This window comes from Musa acuminata, chromosome BXJ1-10, assembly GCF_036884655.1.
Source record: "Musa acuminata AAA Group cultivar baxijiao chromosome BXJ1-10, Cavendish_Baxijiao_AAA, whole genome shotgun sequence".
In the NCBI taxonomy this organism is placed as follows: domain Eukaryota; kingdom Viridiplantae; phylum Streptophyta; class Magnoliopsida; order Zingiberales; family Musaceae; genus Musa; species Musa acuminata.
In genome coordinates this window covers 20,378,650-20,403,094 of record NC_088336.1, presented here as the reverse complement: position 1 = coordinate 20,403,094, position 24,445 = coordinate 20,378,650, and the positions used below count along the sequence as shown (strand labels likewise).

General features: G+C 36.6%; 3 protein-coding genes across 3 annotated transcripts; 2 read left to right on the top strand and 1 right to left on the bottom strand.

Annotated features, from left to right (window-relative positions):
- Positions 1-626: 626 nt before the first annotated feature.
- Positions 627-6,293, bottom strand: LOC104000426 (chaperonin CPN60-2, mitochondrial). Its single transcript, XM_009422469.3, has 18 exons — positions 6,124-6,293; positions 5,973-5,997; positions 5,672-5,803; positions 5,276-5,435; positions 4,629-4,804; positions 4,379-4,474; positions 3,462-3,566; positions 3,284-3,370; positions 3,112-3,201; positions 2,929-3,009; positions 2,774-2,842; positions 2,346-2,423; positions 2,144-2,239; positions 1,710-1,809; positions 1,534-1,637; positions 1,321-1,426; positions 1,152-1,230; positions 627-1,000 (listed from the first exon to the last, which is right to left on the bottom strand). The coding sequence occupies exons 1-18, from the start codon at positions 6,159-6,161 to the stop codon at positions 895-897; spliced, it is 1,728 nt and encodes a 575-aa protein (XP_009420744.2). The 5' UTR covers positions 6,162-6,293; the 3' UTR covers positions 627-894.
- Positions 6,294-10,224: 3,931 nt separating this feature from the next.
- On the top strand, positions 10,225-16,662 carry LOC135595408 (haloacid dehalogenase-like hydrolase domain-containing protein At2g33255). The gene is made up of 5 exons (XM_065086274.1): positions 10,225-10,709; positions 11,514-11,556; positions 12,355-12,415; positions 14,546-14,680; positions 16,265-16,662. Exons 1-5 carry the CDS (start codon positions 10,391-10,393, stop codon positions 16,442-16,444), a joined length of 738 nt encoding a protein of 245 aa, XP_064942346.1. The 5' UTR covers positions 10,225-10,390; the 3' UTR covers positions 16,445-16,662.
- Positions 16,663-18,068: 1,406 nt separating this feature from the next.
- On the top strand, positions 18,069-21,650 carry LOC135594948 (caffeic acid 3-O-methyltransferase-like). The gene is made up of 4 exons (XM_065085456.1): positions 18,069-19,217; positions 19,974-20,284; positions 20,949-21,013; positions 21,241-21,650. The coding sequence occupies exons 1-4, from the start codon at positions 18,802-18,804 to the stop codon at positions 21,535-21,537; spliced, it is 1,089 nt and encodes a 362-aa protein (XP_064941528.1). The 5' UTR covers positions 18,069-18,801; the 3' UTR covers positions 21,538-21,650.
- Positions 21,651-24,445: the final 2,795 nt, after the last annotated feature.

Sequence of the window (24,445 nt, the reverse complement as noted above, 5' to 3'; positions counted from 1 at the left end):
GATGGGGAGAACAGAACGAAAGAAACTGTACTAGTATTATTTACTGCAAAGTGAAGCTAAAGTCGCATTATTATAGTTATTGCAAGCCCTCGCTCGCAAAGACGGCGTCTACTCCATGCGACTTATGTTGCTTTGTCTTGTTGGGGATCGTCGTCTCTCTTGGCGGCGGGTGGCTTGCGATACGACTCCTCGTAGTGCTTGGCGATGACCATGGCGGTGCCGGCGAGCTTCCTCAGGTTGGGGACGCTGTAGTTCTGGGCGACGTAGACGCCGCACGCCGCCCCCAGCAGGAACGAGAGGCTACGCCTGATGATGGCCATCCGCTCCTCCCCCTCCCCCCGCCGATGTTTCACCTTTTGGCTTCATGGATTCTTTATATAGCGGTGATAAGGGACGGCCTTTTCCCGGATTCTCGTCCTATTGTGACCCCTCGTCCAAGAAACTATGGTACGTTGACATCTCATCGAGCGCCGACTCGGTTACTTGTGAACAAAGCTACCGAACACTACCCACCACTCAGTTTGGGTAGTATAAAGTCATGGCGAATGGAGACTGTTGCACTGAGGGAGTATAAAGGCATCCTCTTAGTGATCTACCAACAACAATACGAACATAACTCACAAGGCTACCAACAACAATACGAACATATGCATTTAGCTTTTTCCATCAGCCACAGCTTTCAAATCAGAAAGCTAATCAATTACCTGGAAAGAAAGTGTGCCTTAATCAACTAAGCAATTATTCTATAATTCATCTCTCCAATGGCAATCTTCATTGTAAATGGGGGTATCTATCGATCATAATAAATTACTGCCAGCAGAAGCAAAACTTAACTCTGTGGTTTATCACCACATCATTACCAGCCTCAAGAAACTGAAGTTTATACATCAGATATTAGTAGTCCATTCCTCCCATGCCAGGTCCCATCGGAGGGGTCTCCTTCTCATCCTTTGGAAGTTCAACCACAACAGCTTCAGTGGTGGTCATCAAAGAAGAAACGCTGCAATGAATAACAGCTTAGATACAACATAGATCCATCCTTCTTTTACCAACATCAACAACTACTTTTAAATCTCTAGGATGACAAGGGATATTCCAATTGACACAAACAAAGGAACAAAACCGAACCAATGAAAAGCCCATGTACTTACCTCGCAGCATCCACCAATGCAGTCCTAATGACCTTCAATGGGTCAATTATACCTGCTTTCACCAGGTCTACATACTCCCCTGCATATAGTAAAAACATCGATGAAGTTTAGATGGCAATGCGAGAAGAGAACCTTATATTAGGAAAACCAAAGTGTGATACAAACAAACCTTTGGCTGCATCATAACCAAGGTCTGGATTCTCTTGTTCCAACAGCTTGCCAACAACCACAGCCCCCTCTACTCCAGCATTGGAAGCAATTGTATGCGCTGGAGACTGCAAGTTCAGGACGAGGGAATGGAACAGGATCAATGACAAACGAGAAAAGAACAGATACATCATCATGTATATTTTACTGAAGATTTAGAAGACCAGTCTAGGACCTTCAAAGCATTCTGAATTATTTGGACACCAATCTTTTGGTCAAAGTTGGCAGTCTGCAACTTATCCAGCTCTCTAGATGCATAAAGAAGTGCAACACCACCACCTGAATAGAACAGTTTATTGATTGAACCCCGAATGGAGAACAGTCCGTCATAAACATGGACTAGGAAGTAACCTGGTACAATTCCCTCTTCAACCGCAGCCTTAGTTGCATTTAACGCATCTGTGACTCTGTCTTTCTTCTCACCAACTTCTATTTCACTTGCTCCTCCAATCTGTATAATTCAAAAAATCCAACAGCCAATAAAGTTCATGAAACAGCCAACTAGGAACTACTAGTGATAGTTGTACACAGCAAGTCACTGACACTAAAATATATATCACCATAATAAAATATGATAGTTCATAGAATAAAAATGTTTAAGCCAATAATTGATTTGACTATATTAAGACGCTGAGAATGGCGTGATAGTGTAAACGACACAAATGTTTAGACCCAATATGTTCTGATTATTTTTGTTTCATCTGCTTATGTCAAGCAAAGTACATGACAAACAGGACAATGCAAGGAAACTAAACTATGATCTAAGCATGAAGAAATGTACATACCTTGAGCACAGCAACTCCACCAGAAAGTTTCGCCAACCTCTCTTGCAGCTTCTCTTTGTCATAGTCTGACGTGCTTACTTCAATTGCAGATCGTATCTGTCACAGAGACAAATGACAACATTTGGCCAGTATCAGCATGTTATCATGTTAAATTCTAATTGTCTTGTTTTTTAAAAATTAAATAGAACAGAAGGGCACCAACCTGCTCACATCTCTCTTCGAGAGCCTTTTTGTCACCGGCTCCATCAAGAACTACAGTGTCATCTTTTGAGATTGACACCTAAAATATTACCATTTACATGTTCAATGTTGGTGCAAAACTAAGAAAATAATAGTTTCTCTAATATGATCAACTTAAATCAAATCAATTGATAATGATTGCAGTGACAAAATTAGTGCAAATTATGTAAACGGAGATTTTTAACTAAAGAAAAGGACCAGAATATCAAGATAAAATTGTAAAGCAACCAACACAGATTGGAAGCTACAAGAATATGAGACCCCTTAGACATCTCAATTAATTAGGAACTTGAATGCTTTCTACTAGGAAACAGGTATAAAGAAACAAGAGCAAGTATTGACAGACACTAGTAACAAAGGGCAATAGAGGGTATAAGAACACAATCTGACCTTTTTGCACGTGCCAAGCATGTCAAACTCAACTTTCTCAAGGTTCATACCAAGTTCTTCTGTTATAACCTAAGTAAACAATGAAACACTTATTATGGCAATATCATTTACTGACCATCAGAACACAACAATCATGAATGAGAAAAGATCCTCACAGATCCGCCAGTGAGAGTAGCAAGATCTTGCAAACTAGCCTTCCTGTTCTCCCCAAAACCAGGGGCCTTCACAGCACAAACCTGTGAGATCACCATTCCTTGGTCAGAGTATTTAACAATAACCAAAATTCATAAATCCAAAATTAACAATAAATATACACATAAAATTACTCAAAAAATGACCTTAATCCCGGCACGAAGCTTATTAAGAATTAGGGTCGCCAGTGCATCACTTTCTACATCTTCTGCCACAATTAGCAAAGGCCTCTGTCTCTGCGCACATTAAAGAAAACTGTGTAAGAAAACATCATATGAACTACCAGGACAATTTGGTTGCATAACAGAGATGCCATACCTTCAAAGCCAATTCTAACACCTTGACAACTGCATTGATGCTTGAAATTTTCTTCTCGTGTATTAAAATAAGAGGATCTTCAAGTTCCTGGTAAAAGGAAAATTGGAGTGACCTGATAATAGGAACACAAAAAAATACCATGCAGATGGAAACTAATTTATCAGGATAGTCCTCTTACACATCTTTGATTCTTTTGATCAGTAATAAAATAGGGTGATATGTAGCCTCTGTCGAGTTTCATTCCTTCAACGACTTCGAGTTCATTGTATAGGGTTTTCCCATCCTAAAATAGATCCATAAATAATATTATATTCAACTATGATGATGTAGATTACAGATGACGTTTGCAGATTAAATAAGAAAAGGATCAAAAATAAAAAAAGCAACCATTAAACACAGAAAACAAAATCAGCGATTGTAGGGAGAAAATATCACAAAAAAATCAATTACAACAGTATATAATTCTAAAACAACATGCATTCCAGCGAGGTTAATTGGATGATAAATTACATTCATAACACTCCAAAAATGAAGCCATCTATTGTGTGGGAGACCTCCTGGTGCATTAAGATCCATTTTAAAATCTGTTTTGAGAGCTACCAACGCATCAGGAATCTGAACATATAACACATGGTTTATGTGGTGTGTGATTAATGGAGATAAATACATCAATTTCTCATCATATTAATCGATTAATTAGCCACAACAGTGGAAATGGAAGGCTCAAATTTTTCACCGCATCTGTACCGGAAACAAGTCAAATATGATAATCTACAGATCTAAGTTTATGAAAATATTTTTAAAGCACACATATGCAGCAAATTGTGCATCAAACTACCAAAGTCTGTAAGCAGGAAATGGTGAAAAAAATGCAACCTTAAAACTAAGCAAATGTGCCTCACGAAGGCAATCTTGGAAAGGTTTTATCAAATAGTGTCTCATCTCCATTCAGCCAAAATAAAAGGAAACTAAAAGAAGATCATCCATCAATCAAAATCTAAAATGAACTAAAGTCTTAATTGTGCATAATATGTACACAATCCATATTCACTAATCACTACCATCAACATTCTTTGCCAAAAACACATTACTTACAGCAACTGTTATGACTCCCTCTTTGCCAACTTTCTCCATTGCTTTTGCAATTAGTTCACCAATTTCTCTTTCTCCATTAGCTGATATTGTACCAACCTTTCAAAGAGAAAACTTGCATTTAACAAAAATATCTCAAGAATTAATGTTATTATGAGACATAAACAAAATGCAGAACTTGCCAAGATGTAAAGGCACAGGCATCCAGAAGTTATCCCTTGCAGAACCACTAACACCATATAAAACCAATTACCTGGGCTATCTCCTCTGAGGTACTAATCATTCTTGCTCTGCTCTTCAAGTTAGTCACCACAGCATCAACAGCCATTGTAATGCCACGTCTCAAATCCATTGCATTCATTCCAGCTGCCACCGACTTACACCCTTCAGAAAATATTGCTCTTGTAAGGATGGTAGCACAAGTTGTCCCTGCATATAGATTAGGTGAGTTTTCATTGAATCCTTGTCAAACAGAACCAAACAACTCAGTTAAGAGAATGATTGGATCAAAACAATAGCAGATCAAGCCATATTGTAAACCATATAAGCCTTATTCTTATGAAAAATAAGATAGTGCATTATTAAGCAAGTTACTACAAGGTTCTCATGGTGATAGAAGCTCAGGAGATAAATCCCAGAGAAAAATGACAAAATCCAACACATTAGCGGTCGGGTAAGATGTGAATTTGACCATGTGAGCATTCGCATGAAGCCAATTGAAAATAATCTAACAAAGAATGTATCTGATATGCTCCAGGAGTGACGACAAAGGTCAAGTGATGGATCTATATGTTGCTCATCCATGTTATCATGAACAAATATCAAACAATATAACCAGACTCCATGTTACCAAAGCATAAAAACAAGGCTACCTATTCAATGGTAGATCAAAATACTTACCATCACCAGCAACATCATTGGTTGCATTGGCAACCTGCTTCACAAGGCTGGCCCCCATATTCTTTATTCTGTCCTTGAACTCGATGCTCTTTGCAACAGTGACACCATCTTTTGTAACTTTGGGGGCACCAAAGCTTTGTTCAATAACAACATTGCGCCCCTTCAAGCCAAAAAACAAGACCACAATGAATCTAGTTCAACCGACGTTTTAACAACTATATACGAAATAAGACTTCAAAATAACTAGTCATTGTGTTTCACAAATAATTGTTTTTTCACTTTATTTAAATTATCCACAACATAAAACAACACATAAGACAGTAAGCGAGATCACCACATATCACTAGTTGAACCCAACGATACTTTTTATCAGTATAACAAATAAGTGTCTCATACCTTCGGGCCCATGGTCACTTTCACCGCATCAGCGAGATCTTCCACACCCTTGAGCATCAAAGCACGAGCCTCCACTCCAAATCTGATGTCCTTTGCAGCATAGTTTCTACTCCAGCCAAGTCTACTTCCGATCTACAGCCACAGACATAGATATTCCAACTCCAGTTAATGTTACTACAATCTATCCTTATGATCGAAGTTCGAAACCAATACTTTACTTGAAATAAACAATCAAATCTTCGAAGAAACTAAGATTTTAATACAAAACAAATTATAACTACTAAAAGATCCAGCCTCCCACCTGTCCGCCGCTGCCTCTGGCGACCCTATTAAACCAGAAGATCAAGAAAAAAAAAAGACAATAAGTAACAATGGTCTCGCAACCAGAAAACGAAATCGAAAGTGGTAAGTTTCACCTAGATATTAGAGAGAGAGAGAGAGCAAAAGCTTACCGGGCTTTGGAGGCGAGGGAGGAAATGGCCCGATACATGGTAGAATCGAGGAGAGAACGGACTCGCGTTTTGGGTGGGCGCTTGGGGATTCAGACGAAAAAATGAGCCCCTGGGTTAGATAAAAGGGAGACGAGGCGGGGTGGCGGGCCGGGGAAGCGAAACAAGCCTTCGTGGTTTCCAGAACCGTCCTCAGTAGGGTTTAGGGTTTGGTGGAGCAGACTAAGATTTGACTTGGGGACAGGATTATCTATGATGTTCGTCCTACGTGGATGGATCATTACCAATCGTCCGTGGAAGCGTGGCGCATGAGATAGAACAATAGGGGTTATCCGCGGAGCATCTTAGCGCAGGTCACGAAGGATGAGTCGGCTGAATGCGTCCACGAATACTTTGTATTGTTTGGAGTACAGCGAGCAATTCCTCTAAAGAAAAAATATATATAAATAATAATAAAAAATTCTGATTTTTCCTGGAACACCCGGGTGACACAGGGCTGGATGAGGCTTTCGTATAGCAGGGAAGGTGCTGCCCCTCGCTTCACTCGCTTGCATAGTTAAAAATGTTTTAGCTCGTTTTTGGGCCTTTTTAGCTTGTTTTTTTACTGTTATTGCGTGTCACGACGACCGTCGTGAGTGGAGCAAAACGTCAATCATCTCAGCACCTTTGAACCCCCGGATGACACAAGGCTGGATGGGGCTTTCGTATAGCAGGGACGGTGCTACCGCTCGCTTCGCTCTTTGTCCGCCGCTCGTCGCTCGCTCGCACAGTCAAAAATGGTCAGTTTTGATTCTTTTTTGGGTCGTTTTGATTTGTTTTTGGACTGTTCTTGCGTGCCGCGACGACCATCGTGAGCGGCATTCAATAGTTACTAAATAGAATGACATGAATATGTGCAAATTTGCTGCCCTGCACTTATCTATAATAATTCTCTATAAATGTAACTAAATTGTGCTGTCCAAATTTTGCTAGTTATCTCCAAAAATTATGATGTCTGGGCATATATTGTGTTACTATTAGATCAACACTCAACGCTTGAACCCTTATCATGTTGTCAACTCCATTAGTATCGGAATGGTTTTTTAGTTGGCAATGCTCTTACATAATCTTGACACATCGGATAACTAAAATATATAGAACATATTAACACTCATCAAAAGAAATATATATAAAAGCTCGTTTGCATTTGGTAGTAAGTGAGGTTCTTTTATAGTCCATTATATGAACTAAACAAGACATCGCATTCACAGTATCCGACAGCATACGATTAATTGAAGATCTCCTTCTTCTGTTTGTAGGATTTGATGGAAGCAAAACTTAGTGATTTGGAAGCCATAAGAATAGAAGTTTTCACTTGATTATATTTCAAATGTGATTTTTAATATTAATAGCTTTTTTCCGTACAGTCACGATCAGTATCATAACATTAAAACAAAAACAACGAAAACTTGTTAGGATCAGAATTTTATTAAATGATGATAGGGAAATGTTAGTCTTGATTAGGGATTCACTACGTGGCTCAATCAGCACGAGGGGATGAAGATCCCGGTAATAATTAAGTCATATGTATATCAATCTAATATAAAATATAATTAAAATATTTTATCTAAGTAGTAAAAAAGAATTTCAATTAGACCACACTACACCATAATAATTAAGGTGAGCAACTATTTACTCTTGATATCTTTCATGTTTTATTATTGATTTATACCCATTTTATTATTTGCTTGAGAGTGAACCATGTCAAGACTCCATCCGATTTTAGTCTTTGTGTAGATCTATATAAGTTCGAGCATTAGAGACTCACTCATATGTTCTCGAATGTTTCTTACCTACGAGGATTCAAACCAAGTCAGATTAATTCAATCATCATTAAAAATTTTTATAATATTTTGATGCTATAAGAAAAACCCACGTGATAATCAACAACCCACATTTTCAATCCTGACACCTCCACCTCGACATAGACCCCTTAATAGTATTAACAATTATTTAATGATCCAATTCTTTCTCATCTCATATAAACTCATTCGTTTACGAGTTCAAGTAGTATTTTATTACGAACATACACCCCAAATATTTAGACGCTACACTTTGATAATCCAATAAACTATGGACAAGATGCTAATTGACTTCGTCATCATATTTACAAACTCTCAAGAAAACCCTCAATCCTTGTACAAGCTCTTATCTTCGAGCCCTCAATCCTTGTACAAGCTCTTATCTTCGAGCCCTTGTGATCATTTTGGTATTTAATTCAAAGGAAGTGAACCACTCTCGACTGAAGCACTAATTTCTCAAGAAAACCCTAGATTATCTCGATAAAGAGAACTCGATAGAGCAAGCTCATCTCGACCATGCAGACTTGATCCTCCCTCAACATGTTAGGGATTAAAGTCTTTCTTTAGATTAAGGAGAATAGGGTTATCACAAGTCCTTTACCCGATGAGATCCTCGTCAAGGAGGTAAGAAAGGTCTAAATATTATAAGTTTTATTAAGACCACAATCACGATACGAAGAATTATCTCGACCTCATTGAATAAATAAAAGAATTCATTCATCTAGGGCATCTTAGCACTACATGCGTAGGCATTGAGAATCATCTCCATCTTCACAACATAAATGATTGATGAAAACGAAGATCAATATCTTTATTAATGGAGTAAAATCCAAAAAGAGATAGCTTGTTAGCTCACAAAGCTTAAACCCGATCCACCATTTAAAAACACCAACTATCAAGCAATTTAGAAATAACATTCTAAGTAAAAGGAGATGAAGCAACTCAATTCGAACAATGATGATAACCTCAGCATTTCCATCAAAATGATTAATGCTCTAGTTAAAGAGAGTTATGGTCGACATAGATAACTCTAGCAATATAATCTAATGTGATGCATTCAAAAAAGTTAAGGCTAACTACAACTGTCTTATATTGTTGTCTTCGTCCCATCGTTGTCTTTATCTCCAACAAGGTTTACTGTGACTCCATCTCTTCCCTCGATATTATTAGCCCTATATATGACCTTTGGGTTAGAGTCTTATTTAAAGATGTTGCTAACAAAATTTATGGTGATCGATATCTCTTTACGTACAGCACCATCATCGGTCAATTAATGCTAAATAGGCTGAGTTATAATATCGATCGACATACTACCTCTCAATAAAGTTTTTAATATTAATATTAATATTAATATTTTTTATTAGTGACTCATTTTTGTATAGTCACAACATTCCATAAAAATAGAAAAAATTTATTAAGACCATAGCTTTATTGAATAATGATAGGATAAATATTCATCTCAATCATGAGGAGATTAGGACCCTAGTCAATAGTTAAGTCACATATACATGGATCTAATATAAAAATACTAAAATATTTTATTAGAATATTCACTTTAGTTGAATCCTAAATCACAGTAATTAAGGTGTTACTTACTTCCACTTCCATCTTGTTCCGTTAAACAACTTCAAGTAAAAGTTAACATCAATTCGAATGTTGAAGACTTTCTTGAGACATTCTCTACATTTTGATTGGAAGTAAGTCGGATTGATCTTATTATCATTATTATCATCGATATTTATCATAATATATAATTAAATAATTATCGATATTTCCCTAGGTGTAGTGTACTAATAATCAATAAAATATTTTTTGAACTTAATTAAAAAACATGAGAGGAGACTTAAGTTGGTCTATTGGATTAGGTTACGACACATCACATGACATCAAAACAGTTTTAATTTTAGACATGATAAGACACTTAAATAATATTTTATCAATAAATTTAGATCTTATTAAAACCGACAAATACATCAAAGTTAATAAATTCTTATTTTTTGGCCCATTGGACAGCGAGTAGGTTTTGTGGTTCCTATAATAACATATCGTAGATGTATCATTGAAATGGCCCACTGTCAGATAAACAACTCCGATTCATGTTATCGAATCTGCTGTCTGCGATGAAGTATAATATGACCTGCATAAATCATTTATTGGTTGATACATGTGGGTCCCACAGCGGCTGCATCAGGTGAGTTCACTCTGCCAATGGTTACACTGTATCCTATCGTTGAGGAATGCTGCGGAAACGCAATCTTGGGGACCCATCTCGGACGTTCTATGCCCTCCTGACCGCACACATCAACATCATACGCACGCGCGCACAAAAACTCCGTTCCCCACCGTTTCGCATCGGCCGACACTTGTTCTTGTTCCCGGCCGCCGTCTCCTCCCCCTTCTCTCCTCCTCGCCGTCTCCAACTCGCCTGCATGTCGTCGTTGTCCGCCTCGATCCCCGCCGAAGATGGCTGCGGTGGCGCGGGAGTTAGGGCCAAGAGGGGGCGGCTGCGGGGCCTGGTGTTCGACATGGACGGGACGCTGACGGTGCCTGTGATCGACTTCGGCGCCATGTACCGGGCCGTGCTAGGGGAGGAGGGATACGCAGCCCACCGCGCCACCAGAGCCTCCGCCGGTGGCGTCGACATCCTCCATCATATCGAGTCGTGGGCACCTCAGGAGCAGCAGCGTGCGTACGAGATCATCGCCCACTTTGAGCGTCAGGGTCTCGATCGCCTCCAGATCATGCCCGGTTCGTCATTTGTCTCTCTCCTTCCTTAGTTCCTCCTCATCCTCATATTGCCTGTTTGATTGGTTAGTGATGGACGATCGCTCAATTGTGATACTGATGTTAAGGTTTCTTGTGGATTTTTGCTTAATGATCTTAGAGATCTCGATGAAATCTCCGCAATTTCTTGTTGGAACTCGTTTAGAATTATGTAGATGTGTAGAGCAGGAAGAATAAGCATGATAGCTTCGATGCTCTGGACACGTTGTGACAGTTTCATTTACAATTCATTGCAGATAATTCGAACAGTTTATGACTTATTTGCTTACAGTTTGAGTTAATTTGGTATTCCTAGCTGACTAAGCTGATAGCAATGCATACAGATCTGTGATTGATCATCACTATCTTGCAGTAACTAAAACTTTGAGATAACAGACTAATGATCTTGAGGACAACCAAGTTGTTAGTTGATATTTCATAAATTAACACCATCATTGAGATGATAGTGAATGGTATGACCTAATCGGCTCTCAAGATTGAGAAGTATCCCAAAGTTTGGTGCAGGAATCAAATTGGTCGACGCCCATGTTTGCTATAATATTTAAAACATATGATGGCTGAAAATTTCTTATATTGAGACCATTAATTTAAACAACTAACATATAGCAATAATATTATCTACGAGTTCCAGCCTAATTAATAACCATGTAATCATGCAAAAAATGTCTTATGGTTGTGCCTATTCTTCAGTCGTTAGTACTTAGTACTATTCAAGACTTAAATGTTCTTGTCCGTCTGCTTCTTTCTGATAAAAGAAACTTATTTCAGGTGCTTCGGAACTTTGCAGGTACCTGGACTCTAGGCAAATAAGGTAAAGATTTCTCTCTCCCTCTCTAATTTCATAAGTCTGTTTTTTTTTTTTTTTGAATTTCACACACTCTTTGCCTGAAAAATTAAGTGTGCTTCTTCATGGACTTGCATCAGCATCTATTTCTAAGTTTGTTAACTGTCTTAGGTTTTCATGTATAAATAGCTGTAGATTCCAAGTCATGTTCTGAATTGTTCTTTTGATATTCACAGCATCTAAGCTTGCTATTATTACATGCTTCTATTCCTCCTGATCATGGAGTGATCCCTCTATCCATGATTCTCAGCTCAGAAACATTAAACCAGTTACTACTATGCTTTCTGCATTTTGAACACTCCCCTGTTTCTGTTCCTACATTAAGGAATTTAGAGGAAATAATAATATCGATACACTAAGGGATTAATAGAATGTGAAGAGGCAGGATACATGTGTTTCACCCATGGTCTGCCGTACCGAAGCATACCGCCCATACCGGGCGGTATGTACCGGTCCGATAGGTTCTCGGTACGCGGACCGCCCGGTACCGCTACAGTGCTACAATACTGTAGCACTGCTACAGTATACAAATAATATAAAATTATCGGTACAGCAGGGTGTACCGCTCGGTATGCCCTGATGTACCGCCCGGTACACCAGTACCGTACCGTACCGAGCCCGGGTCGAAATTCCGGTACGGTACGATATGGCGGACCTTGGTTTCACCAGAGTATCTATTTTCTTTCTCTACAACTTTTGCTGCATTGTCCATGTATGTTGATCTGCATGTTTAGCTAGCTTGCTTATGACTTTCGACTGTTGCAGGAGAGGTTTGATAACTCGCAATGTCAACATGGCAGTTGATATATTTCATCAACGGTTTGGGGTAAGTTACCAGTTTGTTTCTCTTGTGTTCTTATCTTCTTTAGAGAAGAAATTAATCATGTATGTCGAAAGTTTCGATTAAGCATGAAATGGAGATTGTAAATATCTGAAATTGTTAATTGGTTAAAAATGAGGCTTCCAAATGGCTGAGTTCTATGTCCGAACCATTAATAAATTTGAGTTCAGAATAAAGGGTATGGTGTTTTGGTCCTCACTAAGCCTTAATTCTAAAAGATAAACAAAATATTAATTAAGTTTGAATCTGCGATGGGCTTGTTTACTGTTCTCTTACAATAATCAAAGTTACCAATCATATATAAGGTTGGTTGTCTAGATTAATGGCTTCGCTACTAGCACATTGTTTTTCTTTTCTTTGTTTGTGAAAGATCTTCCACTATCATTTCCATCAATTACTGCTTGCCAGTAGAGCTATTGAATTTGTTGATCAATACCCATCATTGCCACCTCTTCAACTTTGACTACCCTATGTCCATAGCCACCTCATCCGCTGCTTCAAAATTACCCTCTCACTGCCTTCAGCTTTGTATTGATCCTTTACTCCCTTCTTTTTCCATTTCTCATTGCTTTGTGTTTGCTTTCTTCTTTAGATATGCCATGGTGGTGGCCTCGGCAGACACCACTGGCAAAGATTTTGATTTCGTATTGACTCTGGCAGTCAAGTGCAACAATGTCACTACTGATGCAAAAATTGTGCCATTTGCACAACCATAAAGATGTTTAAACACAAACTTTAATACTTGGAATACCTTTGAGTCGTCTGGCTATCTTTACTGCCATCTGCTTAGGAGTTACAATGTACGGAGAGGACTTGAATCTTCTATATTTTTAGACTTTCCAGATTTGAGGTTTGGGCCAGATCTGGTATAGGATTAGGATATATTGGGTTACGGCTGGATTTGGGCCATTCTCAAAATACAAGGGTCAAGGTTTCAAGCTCAGTCTTACTCTATACAGGCCTAAATCCAACCTATTGGCAGCCCCAGTTAGGAGGATAAAGGCTACTTGGTCGATAATATTTGTAAATGGTATTAATGCAGATGTATCATCAGATGCCTTTGTATGGTTGTTTGCACTGCATTTGCAGACTACCGTTCCATATCTAAACCAAACTCTCTTGTCTGGAATTTTTACATGCAACTAAATTGCTTGCATGTGAATTCATAAATAGTTGCAGGTGAAGATCCACCATCATACAATGTTTTTTGATCGACATTGCTCCTCAACAATCACTCTTTACCATAATGGCCAACGGCCACTTCCAATATTGTTGCTACTCTTTCTGTCACCTCAATGATAGGAACCTGTCTGCCACCCTTCTGGACCATTGCCACTCATCTCACCCTATTCTTGGCCACATGGGCACTACCGACCACCACCACTCGTCTTGTTGCTTCTCCTAGCACATCTCAATTATCCCCTTCCATTGCACCTCCCATCACCCTTATTGACCACGGTATTCCCTTTGACCATCACAACTCTCCCTTATTCCATCACCTTCCAACACTACATCAAGATGCTTTGGATGAATGACTTGCAAAGCGACTGAACAAAAATTAGTTGCAAATGCAGGCAGCCACATGTGAATTGTATTTGTAAATTTTTAATTCTCAATCACATTAAGTTCTAATTTTGTAGGCCATTTTCAATTGCAAGCTACTAAGCAGTCTCATAATAACGTTATGTTAGCTAGGAAATTTTTTAAATGGAGTGTTGAAATTGTTTATCAAATATGGTTAGTCTAACAGTTTGGTTTCATATCAGGTCTCTTCTGTTGAGTGGATAGATTTCCATTTTATCATTGTTAATATGACTTAATTTAACATCATTCTATGGAGTATGGACTTTGTAAACAAATTGGAAAATGACAGAATTGGATATTTAGCTGACAGCACAAAGGTTTTTAAGGTTTAAAATTTTGGATATGTTGCTGAAAGCAAAAAAAATTGCAGGTTTAATAGAATTCGATGGACAAATTATGATTATGATAACTGTTTGTGGATATACATAAAAATTTGGTTTCCACCCTCTTGCATCTGTTGCAGTACGGGGAAAAACAAAATGTTTTTACTTGCTGAGATTAATTTTTAATATAATTTTGCTGTGGTGGTAGATGGAATTTGTCCCTGCACTAAGTAGGGAATTTCGTCCTTATAAGCCAGATCCAGCTCCTTTGTTGCATATATGTTCAATATGGGATGTTCCTCCAAGTGAAGTCATGATGATTGGTGACAGCCTCCGGGATGATGTGAGTGAATTTGATCCAATAATTAAATTTGTAGCTATCAGCAAGTCCTTGATCATGCAAATCCATTTATTAGTATTGTTTTTCGGAATTATTGATTTCTCATTTTGTTCTTGCAAATACAATTTACATGTGGAATTATTAGCAATTCTAATCCTATTGTGTTGTGCAGTGGCTAAATTTCCTGGGAAACTAATGGTCGACAACATAACTTATTGATCCCTTTATTTTCTTGTTGAATTGGACGGTTGCAATTTTTGTTCTTTATTTTCTTCAAAGCAAGGATTGAAATATCGTACCATATCGGAGTTTCGACCTTCTCTCGGTACGGTACAATATTGTATACCGTTTGATATATATATATATATATATAATTTTTTATTTATATATCTATTTATTTATATATGTATATATATATATTATGTATAAACATTTAAAAAAAATGTGCGACGCCTCTCTTCTCCCCAAGCGGGGCGATGTTGTCGAGGCGATGTCGCCTATATATATCACCCAATAACGAGCGGTCCGTGTACTAGTTTATTGTCGGACCGGTTTGTACCACCCGGTACGGGCGATATCTTTCGAAGCTGTATATCTTGCTTTAAAGGATGTTAAGCGTATTGCCCACCATATTATGATAGCATCAGAATGTGCTTCTTGTGTTACTTTTTCCAAAGGCATCTTGTGTGATCATTAGTTATTTTTTAAATTAAAAGAAAAATTTTATGAAACTAGTAATGCTTTATAGATTCGAGTGTTGGACAGTAAAGAAACAATATATATAAAAAGTTTATGTTGTCGAAGTGTGAATGTTGAGATGAATGTATGGAGTTATTAGAACATAAAAAAAATTATTCATGAACAATTAGGTATCGCTTCCATAGAAGATAAAATGATAGAAAATAATTTAAGATGGTATAATGATGTGCTTAGGAGACATTCGAATGCAATCATCAAAAGAGGTAAAATAATTAATATTAGTGGTACAAGAGGAGAGATAGAGAAGACTTAAAAAGATACTAATAGAAATTATAAATAAATATTTAAGTACTCCGAGACATGACTTTTTATAGATCTCAATGGCGACAAGAGATCCATGTAGCCAACCATAAGTAGTTGGAATTTATAGCTTTATTACTGTTGTTGTTGTGTATTGTATATTACAAACTCAAAAATTATATATGATAGAAGTTAGAAAGTATCCTTTAATATCTATCTAGTATCATTACCAAAAATCAAGAAGAAGAGGCAATAAGGTGCGATCATGATTGCTTTTGTAATTTATACTTGTTAATATGGGTATCCCGCTTTGCTTGTTCTCTTTCAACATTATATCCGGGATACCAGAAATGTCAGGAACTTATAAGCTCCAATTTAAATAATAGCTGCCAACTACATGATAATTCCATGCAGCCATTTTGAGAATTCATTTGATAAGAACTAACTGCTCTAGTGTTTTTTGCAATGCAGATGATGCTCCAGCTGCCTATTTTGAACATATAGATCTTTGTTGTTTTCAGAAAAAAAGAAAAAAGAAGACAGTAATGTGATGCTTGATGATGCGATGATTCTTGTGTAATCTTGCAGGTGGTTTGTGGGAAGCGAGCAGGAGCTTTCACATGCTTGCTTGACGAAACCGGGAGGTATGGCTCTCCTGACTCTTACACTGATGATATAAGACCAGACTTCAAGGTATCATCGCTTTCCCAAGTGCTTTCTTTGCTGGAAACCCATTTCGATTTGATGCCACAACCTCAGTCGACTTAGAGAACCTTCCTGCCCAATTGGGCATTTTTTTTTTGACTGATTAAGTTGTGCTGCTTTCATCGACTTTTGGTTGATCGGCCATATAGTTTTGTGCTCATTTTTTTCTACTGTCGACTCAAAAACGAAAATTCATGTCTTGGAGATTAGTGTAAGTTGTAACTTTAAAGTTTCCTTTATCACATTTATCTAATGAGTAAATTCAAGACGGTTTCTGACAATGATATTAGTTGTTTTAATTCCTATTCTTTCTTATTATGCTTTATTACATTTTTTTGAGGTCAAACGAAAAAGAATCAATGGTCCACCCACAGGAGAACTCACTCTTTCCCGTAACAGGCAGTAATCTATTTTATTTTTAACGTCTAATTAGATCAGGTAATCATTCAATGCAAATTAAAAACATAAGCTCGTTGCTTTTTGTTTTACTAGGATTGGAACCATAGGCTCTATCCATTTATTCACTAGATCCAATTGTAAATTGAATTTGTTTTATCTCCTTCCCTTCCAAAATTTTTTATTTTTGGAACGATCCAGTAAGGAGGAACATAATTGGATTTTTTTTGGGTACCCCCACATGAACCAAAAATAGTTCCGAAATTAGTAAGGATTTTCTTTCTAATCGATCTTGCATAACCTCCTTACAGCAGCACCTGAACACTTGGCGAGTAAGACTTAAGTTTTATTCAGCATATTTTTGATTCTGTACTAATTTTAGCTCTCAATTTCTATGGAATCATGGTGAGTGAGACTTTACATTTTAATATCACTCTAAATATTTAGATTTTTTGTCTATATTCCTCCAAATATTAAAATTTTCAGTGTGCCACCTCCTTAAACTCTCATATAATAAATTTGAATTAACTATCACTAATCATGATTATCATTGAATTTGGAAAAAAAAATCAAATGTGTAATATGTGTGTGTATATATATATATATATATATATATATATATATATATATATATATATATATATATATATATATATATATATATATATATATATATTCATTTTTATCTATCTATCTTTAAACTTAACTATTGGTCCGACTATTGATTTGCGAGCAAAATGAGTGGGGCATGCTTTGGACGAAGTGATCTTTTGTTGTGTTTATTTATCGTATGAAATATTTCGGAGCATGGCTTTAGGTTATTGATACTTATGGAGGGTATATATATATATATATATATATGTATGTATATATATATATATATATATGTATGTATATATATATATATATGTATGTATATATATATATGTATGTATATATATATATGTATGTATATATATATATGTATGTATATATATATATGTATGTATATATGTATGTATTTATGTATATATGTATTTATGTATATATGTATATATGTATATATGTATATATATATATATGTGTGTATATATATATATGTGTGTATATATATATATGTGTATATATATATATATATATATATATATATATATATATATATACATACATATATACATATAATATATATATATATATATATATATATACATACATATATATATATATATATATATATATATATATATATATATATATATATATATATATATATATTTGTGTTCGTGTGCGTGTGAAGCCAACGTCACTGTTGTTAATTGCTCAACTAAATATGCCATAACTACTACCATATTCCAAGAAATATTTCCTTTTCTTGAGCCCATGGCATTAATGATAATCGCCCAACCAATTTTGCCATAACCATACATTTAACAAGATTATCCATTTTATCATGAAGCCAACAATTAGTCTTTTTCTGTAAATTCCAGGCCATTAATGCCGGTAGCCTAACTACTATTGTCATAACTACTATCCGAAAAGAATTTTGTTTTTTTTTTATATTATTTTTGGTGTTGTTATAACCTAAATCATTCATAAAAATCTGACTGAATTCTATATTCTAAACTTTTATTTATTTATCTATCTATCTAATTTTATTGATAACTATTATGTCTAGAAGAATTCCCAAATATTTTTGTTGAAGATCATGACATTAACCGTAATTTAACATATAATCTATGATTTAGAACTTTTTTTATATGACTACCACACGATTAATAGTACTCATTCAAGAATAAAATAAGATTGTAATTGATAATATAAATAAAAATCGATAGGTTTTTTTTTCATCAATAATTATCCCTTATTTTTATTTTATTTTATTTGAAGTTCCTAACCGTTACTCTTCCAACCACATGAAATCGCATGCTTCCTCCAATCGCCACTGCGCCCGTTGGGTATCTATATATATCTCCATCACTCATGTCAGTGGTCGTCCTCCATAGCTTTTCTTGTAGCTCTTTGTCCAAGCCAGATCAATAATACACATGGAGCCAACGAACGGGATGCTGAAGGCGGTCTCCGAGGAGGAGGAGGAGGCCTACATGTACGCCTTGAAGCTGACGAGCGCCTCCGTTCTCCCCATGACTCTCAAAGCGGCCATCGAGCTCGAGCTGTTGGAGATCATCGCCCGCGCCGGTCCGCAGGCGAAGCTGAGCCCCGACGACATCGTGGCCTCGTTGCCCAGCGAGAACCCGAAGGCGGCCGACGAGGTGGACCGAATCCTCCGCTTGCTTGCAGCCTACGGCATCGTCGACTGCGCGGTCGAGGCAACCGCCGACGGTGGATCTTCCCGGAAGTACAGCATGACACCCCTCTGCAAGCTTCTGACCAAGGATGAGGCCGGTGTGTCCATGGCTTCTTTGTGCTTGTTGATGCAGGATAAGGTCCACATGGGAAGCTGGTAATCCACTTGCTAAAGATAAAGATCAAATTTATGCTTTTTATTTGAATGATCCAGTAACATGCAAGGGCTAAATCGAAAGCTGATAGTATGAGACTCCTATTTAGATGAACATGATTGGTGACACAAATCTAATACGAGTTGTGAGCTTATGCTCACGTTGAGACCTGAATAGTCCTCCCTAACTTAGAGGGTCTGATAAGAGCACATTTAATCCTACACCATATCCAATGGCTTCCATCATAAAGCCTGAAGAGGAGATGAGTGATGAACCTTATCAGGTGATGCTCACCGTGGAGCATTTAAGAGGAGAAGAGCAGTGATAGACGTTATGAAATAGAGTCCACACCAAAATAAGAAAATTAACGATGTCATATTTAGGCTCATATTTATGGAAGAGTTGGAGAGTCAATACCTAATAAGAGCCAAAAGTAACTCCTCTCCCTAAAGTGGCTATTCTAACATAACAAAATCATGGATACAACTCACACTAAAATATAATAAAATTAGTGATGAATCTTATCATATGGCACGATCGACCCTTAGGTTTGAATCCAAGTTGAGTCAATTTCGATTAATCACTAAAATTCTTATGATTTTTTATAAATAATATTTTTCTCATATGTTTTGTTTTTGATAAACGTAAGTGACTAAGACACGATTTGAGCTCAAAATTTTATGATTGTTGTTGCTTTTTGATAGCTAATTGCTCCTTATTTAGTTTATGTATATTGTAAATTCTATAAATAATGATAGGTACTGTTTGAAGAATGCAATCCTACATGGTGGTGTTCCCTTTGACATAGCATATGGAATGACAGCGTTCGAGTATCAAGGTGTCGATCCAAGATTCAACAAGGTATTTAATGAGGCTATGAAAGGCCAATCGACCATGATAACCAATAGGCTATTACAGATCTATCATGGCTTCGATGACGTGAAGACGCTTGTTGATGTTGGTGGTGGCATCGGTGTTTCCCTTCATATGATCACCACCAAGTATCCTCACATCAAGGCCATTAACTTCGACCTCCCACATGTTATCTCCGATGCACCACCTTTCCTAGGTATGTATGGTTATTAGAGTGATCATATTGAAAATTCTTATATTATATATATTTTTAGAATTAAAAGATCTTGATTTTGATGTTCTTTTGCTAATCTTCACTTTGCAATTATAAATCAATCTTAAAGGATTCTAGTTAGTATCCATATAAATAGTCTATAAACAATCGATAGATGTATATTATTAATTTATATTTATCTATTTTGATTTAATAATTCAAGGTTATTGAACTAATGGATCGTTTAGTTATCCTAGTGAGTTAGGACATCATGAATAACATACATGTATACATTATCACCGATTTTAATGAGAAAGTTTAGTTTATAAAATTTATGGATCAATCAATTATCCAATCAAATTGGCCAATGAGATATCTCCATGAATGTTATAATTGACAATAAGTCGATTATGTTTAGACTTTTATGATGAAATAAAGCTTTTAGAATTTGATGAATATACTATCATTAATTTAGATTTGAGCATAGTGGAATAATTAAATGGTCAATTCAATACAAATAAGAGTTCTTGAGTTATTTCAAATTATGTATGATATTTGTGTTTTAAGCATGAAATCCATAAAAATAATTTCTAAATTTTATGAGTTAGGATCTAACAAGAAGAAACACTTGTATGATATTAATGTCACAAGTTACTTCAATTTGCAGGAGTAGAGCATGTTATTGGAGACATGTTTACAAGTGTTCCATCAGGTGATGCCATTTTATTGAAGGTAATGTTCTTTAGTGACTTGAGACTTCCTTCAAAATGAACAAAGCAATTCATGGTAATATAGAACATGATGTCCTCATTACTTGCATCAAATGTGAAGAGAGATCACCATTGCTTCAACCCAAAAAAGCAAACTAATTGTTGTAGAATTCAACTCTGAATTCTGATAACTAAAATTATCATTAATGATGTTCAAATAATTGATGCTCTCAATTGTGGCAACCACAGTGGGTTCTTCATGATTGGAGTGATGATCACTGTGCAAAGATACTGAAGAACTGTTGGAAGGCTTTGCCACAGAAAGGAAAGGTGATAGTGGTGGAGTTGATCCTCCCAACACTTCCCAAACCTACAACAAAAGCCCAGTGTGCATTCCATGCAGACCTTGCAATGCTGGCTTTCAATCCTGGAGGAAAAGAGAGGACTGAGGAGGAGTTTGAAGCCATGGCAAAGGCAGCAGGGTTTTCTGGGTTTAATGCTACTTATGTGTTTGCTTGTGCTTGGGTCATGGAGCTGATAAAATAGATCTAATTATGTCTTAAGTACTACTTGCTTGTGTTGGCATTATGCTTTTAGCTTTGGTGAGTATTGATATATCTACAATATCTTTATGCAAGATCATAATAATTGCCACCATATACTCCATGGATGGACTTTTCTCTAATATATACATATATATATATATATATATATATATATATATAATGTATGATTTCATCTTTGTAAATATGTAAGTTCCATTTTAAATTTAGCAAGTAGCATATTAGCCCATCCCAAGAAACCAAAATTATAGAGAGACTCCTATTATGTTATTCCCTATAGTTGATGATTAACATTAATATTATCATCAAATTGTGTTACTAAATTGAGTCATGATTATATATATATTCCATGGAATTATCTGTTTTCTGAGGAAGAATAATAATTATAGAAGAACATAATTTTATCTGAAAAAATGTTTTTCATGTTCTATATTTTTCCTTCAAAATAAGTAAAGAAAACATCTCCAAATCCTTTGCCTTTAGTTTACATTTCTTTTACATAAAATAAATTCAACAAAAGATCCTTTACCCTGCAATCAAATAAATCTATGATCTGATAAATCTCACATAGTGTGATCTCCGGAAAATATGTAATGAGACTTCTAAAAAATGCTGCTAAAGTCCAAAAAAAACATAAATTAGTGACAATTAATTGTTCTTTGCTAAAGTCCAAAAAAAACATAAAAAAAATTGTGGTATGCATCAGATTATAATAAGCAACTATTCAGTGATTCATCAACACCTCTACGATATAACCTAATGCCTAATGTATACAGACCAGAAGAAGCTACTTTCCTGCATGAGTCCCTAAATCCAACTATTTATATTGCATGATGTGAATTCGGATTCGGAATCCCAAACTGTAGGGTATTCCTCGGTCATATATAACGAAACGTTGCCATAGATCTGCTGCCAACCTAAGAATTCTTCGGAGGAGGAAGAGGACGAGAAAGAGCAGAAACAATGGCCAATCACCCTACATTGCAGAGAAAGATCGAAGCACTTGAATCAGAGTTCGGAAAGCTCCTGCAGCAACCTATGGCGTTCGCGTCCGAGAGCGTTGACCTGTTGAAGATGGCCAAGAAGATCGATTTCATGAAAAAGATCCTGAGAGCCGAGGCTGACTCGCAATCTACAGATTGCTCACAGCACATCAGCTGCATTGCCGACAAGCTCTCAGCTCTCGAGAACACCTTCCTCGGGTGGGCAGAATCCATGGCCGGCCATGAGGTTATCGATCACCCTGAGACTTCTTCGCCTGCCTTCTCTGACATCGAGTCCTGCGCGGTGGTGCATATGGATGATGAGAGTGACAGAAAGGATGCTGAGGACGAGAACAGGTGGGGAAAAGAACAGGAGGAAGAGATGAGAGCTGACGGCGAAGGAGAGGTCGAAGAGGTTGAGAAGAAGGAACAGGGCGTGTCTTCGATGGATAGCAGCAGGAAAGCCATGAGATTCGTGGCGGCAACTCTGGTGGTGGTTGTGACGGTTTGCTCCGCAATCGCAAGCTTCACCACTGAGGAAGAGACTCTGTTCCTCGTGCCGACCTGAATCAAATACTCTATGTAAGCTTAAGAAGAGTCTTGTGGACATCACATACATACCAATCCATGGAAGTAGTCACGGCAATACTTTATTTCGTTTTAGCAGTTTCAAATAGTTTTTTATCTTTTAGCAGCAACATATTACTCACAATCTTTTGTTTCTAGCATTACTTCATTGTATACCTCTAAAATAGTATGAGAAATTACAATTCCAATTTACCATTATGTTTCAACATCATATTCCAATTATAATAATAATATTTCAATTGTTATATTATTGGGAATGATAATTATTTTTAGATTTATGCATATAAACTAGATACTTGGTCGTAATTGTTGTGGAACTTAATGTCGTGATAAAGGAGTCGACATGATTAGGTTCCGTCTCGAAGGTATAGGGTAGCCCATACAAGAATAAGGAGATGTAACGATAAAACTAGGTCTAGTCGGGGAGAAGTCTCACCGGTCAAGTTAAGACAAACCTTGGTTTGCTATTACTCGTAAAAAAAGGTCGACGTTAGGAAGGGGATTCTTGACTTGGTTTCTTCAAAGTTTAAGTCAGTTTGAGGTGGTATATAGGTGTTTGAGGTGTGTCCTCTTGTCAGTGGGGAGGGGATTAACTTTTATATATGTTTGTCGGAGGATCGATCGTACGAGGCTCATTAATGATCTATGATATCTCAGGAGGTTGACCCATGCTCTTTGCATGGCTCAAGCCGACCTGCATGGTTTTGTGCCATGTGGCACCACCTGAGATGCTTTGTTAGTGCACATGCGCTACGTCGGGCATAAGGTGGCTGTTGCCCATCGCCACGCAAGTCGTGCTAGAATATGTCCTATCAGTAATGGCTACATATCTAAATCTGTAACATATTTTTGGTCAAAATCATACATTTAACCCATATCTATATCCCTGCGTGATAAGAAATTCATATATATGAATGAAAGAAATATTAAAAATTAAAAAACTTGGCCAATAAGATATTCAAGAAATTTTATAAATATTTTATGCAGTTCTAGATTTTGGTTAGGAAAGATTTGAGAAATATCTTCAATAGTTATGATGTTTGTAAAGTGAACCAATAAGTAAAATTTGAGTGGGTGTATACAAGATTTGTATACACCCCCTCAAATTATTATTATTATTTTTGTAGATTTAGATATGGAGTTCAAATAATATAAATCTTGTGTCTGTAATTTTTTTTGATATTATTAGTTTTTTATTTGTTATACCAAAGAATAATGGTGAAGAGGAGATTTGATTCCAACACCTAACTAGTCAAGGGTTTTATGACTACTAACATCTTTAGAAAATTATCTAATGAAATTTTGAACCCTTTTAAATTT

Bases quoted from the DNA above. Each gene is read 5' to 3' on its own strand.
- LOC104000426 (XM_009422469.3), bottom strand. From the start codon at position 6,161: ATGTATCGGGCCATTTCCTCCCTCGCCTCCAAAGCCCG. The intron at 3,371-3,461 runs GTAAGAGGACTA...TCCTTTTACCAG, and splicing joins ATCAAAAGAATCAAAGATGT to GAACTTGAAGATCCTCTTAT. The intron at 1,231-1,320 runs GTTTGTTTGTAT...TACTATATGCAG, and splicing joins TGGTTATGATGCAGCCAAAG to GGGAGTATGTAGACCTGGTG.
- LOC135594948 (XM_065085456.1), top strand. From the start codon at position 18,802: ATGGAGCCAACGAACGGGATGCTGAAGGCGGTCTCCGAGGAGGAGGAG. The intron at 19,218-19,973 runs GTAATCCACTTG...AAATAATGATAG, and splicing joins AAGGTCCACATGGGAAGCTG to GTACTGTTTGAAGAATGCAA. The intron at 20,285-20,948 runs GTATGTATGGTT...TTCAATTTGCAG, and splicing joins CGATGCACCACCTTTCCTAG to GAGTAGAGCATGTTATTGGA.
- LOC135595408 (XM_065086274.1), top strand. From the start codon at position 10,391: ATGTCGTCGTTGTCCGCCTCGATCCCCGCCGAAGATGGCTGCGGTGGC. The intron at 10,710-11,513 runs GTTCGTCATTTG...AACTTATTTCAG, and splicing joins TCGCCTCCAGATCATGCCCG to GTGCTTCGGAACTTTGCAGG. The intron at 12,416-14,545 runs GTAAGTTACCAG...CTGTGGTGGTAG, and splicing joins TATTTCATCAACGGTTTGGG to ATGGAATTTGTCCCTGCACT.